Genomic DNA, 4,397 nt, shown 5'->3' with positions numbered 1-4,397 from the left:
GATAATAATAGAAGAGTGTTGTGAGTGTATATTTTAGTATTTTTATAAGAGTTATAGCAATAAATAATTAAACGGTAAATATAAAAGAAGTTGAAACAATGGCAAGGGTGCACAGAGAGCAAGTGAGTGGAACATTAAAAGTAATAGAGATGGAAGATGCGATGTTTCAGACACAAAGACTACAGGTATAATTATACACCAGGAAAAGGAGGTGGAAATCGTGAAGGTAAGGAGTGTATCGTACACAGGCTACAGAGTTGCCATTTCCTAGTAGCAATAGACAATAAATAAAGCAGCATATGCATCTTATTGAAGCTTTTCAGAGGGAAGCGGGATAAGTATAGGAAAACACGTACATGCACCAATGCAGCAGCTCTATGAAGTAGGAATAATTAGCGGCGATATTCCTCTAATTCATCATTGTTATACTGGATAGAAACTAAAAGCTTTCAAGGAGTGCATAATCCATATGAAAGTTGTCGCTGAACTGCGACCAGTGTGAAGCATTAGCAAACCATTAGTAGTGAGTAAAAACCCCCTCTGGCTCCAAATTACCTTCTTTTAAGCGTCGGAGAATTTAAAACAAACGGCTTTCGAGCAACAAACAATTAAGATCGTGTATACAACCTACGAGGAGATGTTACATTTTTACCGAACCAGCGTGTAAGTGCGGCAAGTTAACAGAAGGTAGAACAGATTAGAAACCATACAATTTGATATTCCATACACAGAATATTGTGTGGAATTTGAAGGATTTGTAAAATTGGATTGGAAGAGGAGGCAAATGGATTAAAAAGACTATAGACACCTAGTTGTGGGAATAAGAAAGAAATGCATTCAGCAATAATTATAAATAGAGGCCAAAAATCAGCAACGACACCCTGTGACTTTTTCATCGAAACTGGTTTACTTGGTCAAGCTCGCAATCATACATTTTGTTACCAAATCACACAGCCGTAAATACAAAGGCAAAGCGGAGACAGATGCGGAAGGCGCACGGCCCGAAATCAAATATTTTCCCAATAGCAGCGGCATTCGTGGTTTTCGTACCGTACGTAGTTCATGGAACACAGAAAGGAGCCTTAGATGAACAAAAATGGCTAGGTGCGTGCAAACTAGCGGGGGAATTTAAGAAAGTCCAGAACCGTCTCGTGTTCAGGCTCTCAGCGCCGTCGGCGACGGCGCAAGGCTACATGTGTCAATTACTATGGACAAAAATTATCGTTGAAAAACAACAAAAAGGAAGCCACAGCAAGAAAGACATCGCGCTTATAAACTACTATGCCGAGCAAGCACAAAAAGCCTTAGCCCAGGCTCAAGGAGCACCGACCACAAAATTAGCTTCCGCGTTGCGAAATAGCGCAGCAGCGGAAGCAGCAATACAGGAATTCATAAATATGCTGGGCCAGATAAGCGATGGCGATACGCACTCTTGTCTAGAAAAAACCGACAGCAGCAACGACTTAAGGGAACACAGCACGGAGTTTTCAGCCGACGCACCAGGATGTAAAATCTCAACAAAAGACTTAAGTGGAAGCGACGAACAAACCGATCACCTCACACGGACGGGCGCAAACACAGGCCTCCAAACACCCAAAGGATCGGCAACAACCAGCGCCACCCTGCGCTGTGAATTTTCTCAAGGAAAAACATCCACAAACAAGCTTCTAGATAGCGGCAGCGGTGTCACCATCACAGGGACACCAAAATTCGCAGCAGGCCTCTTTGTAATGACGGGAAACGACATTGAGCACACCTCAACAGCAGATCTAACGACAGCGGCGACAACTGCACCACTGCTGCACGCAGCGCACGCGGCCTATCTATTGTCACAACAGACGGCACCAGCATTCAAATTCAAAAACACTGAGAAACTAGCTGTGGATACGGATTTCCAACACGAATTTATCAAAACCGTGCTAAACCAAAAAGACAGCGCCCCACCGGTCGAAGACATAGCTGGCAAGATAAAAAAAGCATACGACCAAAAAGAAGACATGAAAAGACAATACAACGATATCTTCGCAACCACAGAAGTCAAAAACTCAGCAGGTGACGAACCAGAGACTAAAAATCTAAACAGCATTACGAAAATTGACGACCTAACACGACTTCTGTATTTTAACCAGCAGGAAAACATCAAGGACCTAAGAAACAAAATTAAAAAACTAGGAAGCAGCGGTGGTGGAAACCCAAACGGAGCTGGAGAAAAAATATGTACCGACATAACAGATGTTACTGAGTGCAACAACAAGCCTTATTGCAGTTATAACGCATCAACTCCAGAAACCGACAAAAAGTGCAAATTTAATGAGACAAAAGCCACTGAAAACGGTGTCCCTGTAACACAAACTCAAACTTTAGGAGAAGAAACTGCTTCAGATAGGTGCACCAAGCATACTGAAAAAGAGGATTGCGAGGCAGAAAACAAGAATGTCAAATCAGGTGAGAAATCTGTTTGTGGATTGATTGAAGGCAAATGTCAGGATTCCAGTTATCCAACTTCAATAAGAAGTTGGATCTGACGGTAGTTGCTTTTGTGAGTTTGGTAGCGTTTCAGCATTCTAATGATCCTTTCTTAAATTAAAAAAATTTATAAAATATTACAGTTAAGAGAGAATTTCCTATAATTAATAAATTTGCTAAGATTTGATATTTTTAAAGACTGTTTGAAAAGAATTAAAAAGTTAATGCAGTTTAAGGATTTAAAAATGTGTAAATTTGGTATAAAAGTGACATTTCATTGTTAAGCAGCAAGCTGATAGGCTACAAAAATGAATAACATTCCTATATGTTTTGTTTTTTATTTTGGACATTAAGTATGCTTATAATAAAAGCAAGAGTTATGAACATTATGATAATAGTGTTATTGATAGGAGTGTATTACGAGTGTGTATATCAAGTAAAATATAATAAGAGTGGTGCTGAAGACGAATTTAATGCCACAAATAATAGCAGTTAAAAAGATGGAAAGGATATAATGGGAGTAAGTAAGAAAAGTAGTGAGACAGTAAGTGAGTAGGAGAAATAGCGAACAAGAGGAATATTATGAAAGAGAATGGAGCATAAATTTAGAAAGATGGAGATGGAAGATACGTAGCCTCCAATAAATACAAAACAATGTTCGTCATTATACACAAGAATGTGGTGGGGGAACAATGTGAATAAGACAGAATCCAGCTCAAAGGTCAAATAGGGTCACACCATGGGCCACCGCGCACAAAACACAGAAATTGGTGATGTTACAGTATTGGTAGGAGAAGATTGTGGCCAACATGTCACTGAAGATCTCCAATTTAGCAGCGCAGATTGTGATACAAACAATACTAACAGTAGTTCATAAAGACACGATGATGGGATTTTCATGACAAAACAGGGTGGTTGGATAACTGTAACTGGAAACTGGTATTATTCCTAAAATCTTTAAAATAATCAGCACAACTACCTACTTACATTCCCACAACTATGCATAGAGGTAAATTTGAAGAATGCTAGACAGAAGTGTAATTCCTCCAGCATTCACTGCAACAGATGATACTAAAGTCAACTTCTGAAAAACAGAGACGCGTGATTGAAGAAATGCTGCAGACACTGAGAATACGTCCCTTAACAACATCATCATAAAACTTCAACCCATTGCTTATGTAAACACGTTAGTGACTCAATAGACTTTTCGTTTGATTGCTATGATTTTCTTATAACCATATCAAATTATGAAGGTATATTAGGGCATGAAGTTTATTACATTCGGTGTTTTATTGGTGCTTCTGCTTTTAGTGAGTTTAAGAAAAAATCACTTCACAACTATGAATAACTAGAAAACAAAACAAATATAACAAATAATTATTCTGAGAAACCCAGAGTGTTTGTGGTTTTTGTTCAAACTCATGCAACGCAAGGATGGTATAAGCTGATATTGAGTGCCAAATTAAACAGTGTTGAAACTATTACAATTGCAATGGAAGGTTTGTATAGCCATATTAAAAGGCCTAGATGGGTTATGGAATTTTTTAGAGAGACATAATGCAGGTGGCGAGGATATTGTAATACATTTGGATGGATCTGATGCTATTGTTACTGATCGTGATAGGTTTAAAAATGCAGTATATTATTTTATACAAAATTCTGCAGAAAGTGAAGATAAGTTTAATGAAAAGAGTATATTTAAAGATAAACAAATTTCTCCTATTCTATTCATGACAAAATCAAAGTGTTATGAGCCTCAGTTAGATTTGATGATGAATTCAGATCACGAAGAGCATGTGGAGAAATGCTATTGGTTTCTTTGGCTAACTAAAAGAGCTCAAGAAAATCAAAACTCACCTTATCTGCTAAAAAATCCTAAAAGTGACAAACCTTTCCTTGGAGAAGTTAATATAATAGCCAGAGTCTGGGCG

General features: G+C 38.3%; 1 protein-coding gene across 1 annotated transcript; it reads left to right on the top strand.

The window, feature by feature from the left end:
* Positions 1-983: 983 nt before the first annotated feature.
* TEOVI_000227700 (Trypanosome variant surface glycoprotein (A-type)/Trypanosome variant surface glycoprotein C-terminal domain containing protein, putative) lies at positions 984-2,525 on the top strand (the record flags this gene model as incomplete). Its single annotated transcript, XM_067225370.1, has 1 exon — positions 984-2,525. The coding sequence occupies one exon, from the start codon at positions 984-986 to the stop codon at positions 2,523-2,525; it is 1,542 nt and encodes a 513-aa protein (XP_067081471.1).
* Between the last annotated feature and the right edge of the window lie 1,872 nt (positions 2,526-4,397).

This window comes from Trypanosoma equiperdum (genome assembly GCF_001457755.1).
Source record: "Trypanosoma equiperdum strain OVI genome assembly, contig: ctg_544, whole genome shotgun sequence".
NCBI classification, from domain to species: Eukaryota; Euglenozoa; class Kinetoplastea; order Trypanosomatida; family Trypanosomatidae; genus Trypanosoma; species Trypanosoma equiperdum.
The sequence above is the reverse complement of the archived record's forward strand: the minus strand, read 5'-3'. Positions and strand labels throughout refer to the sequence as shown.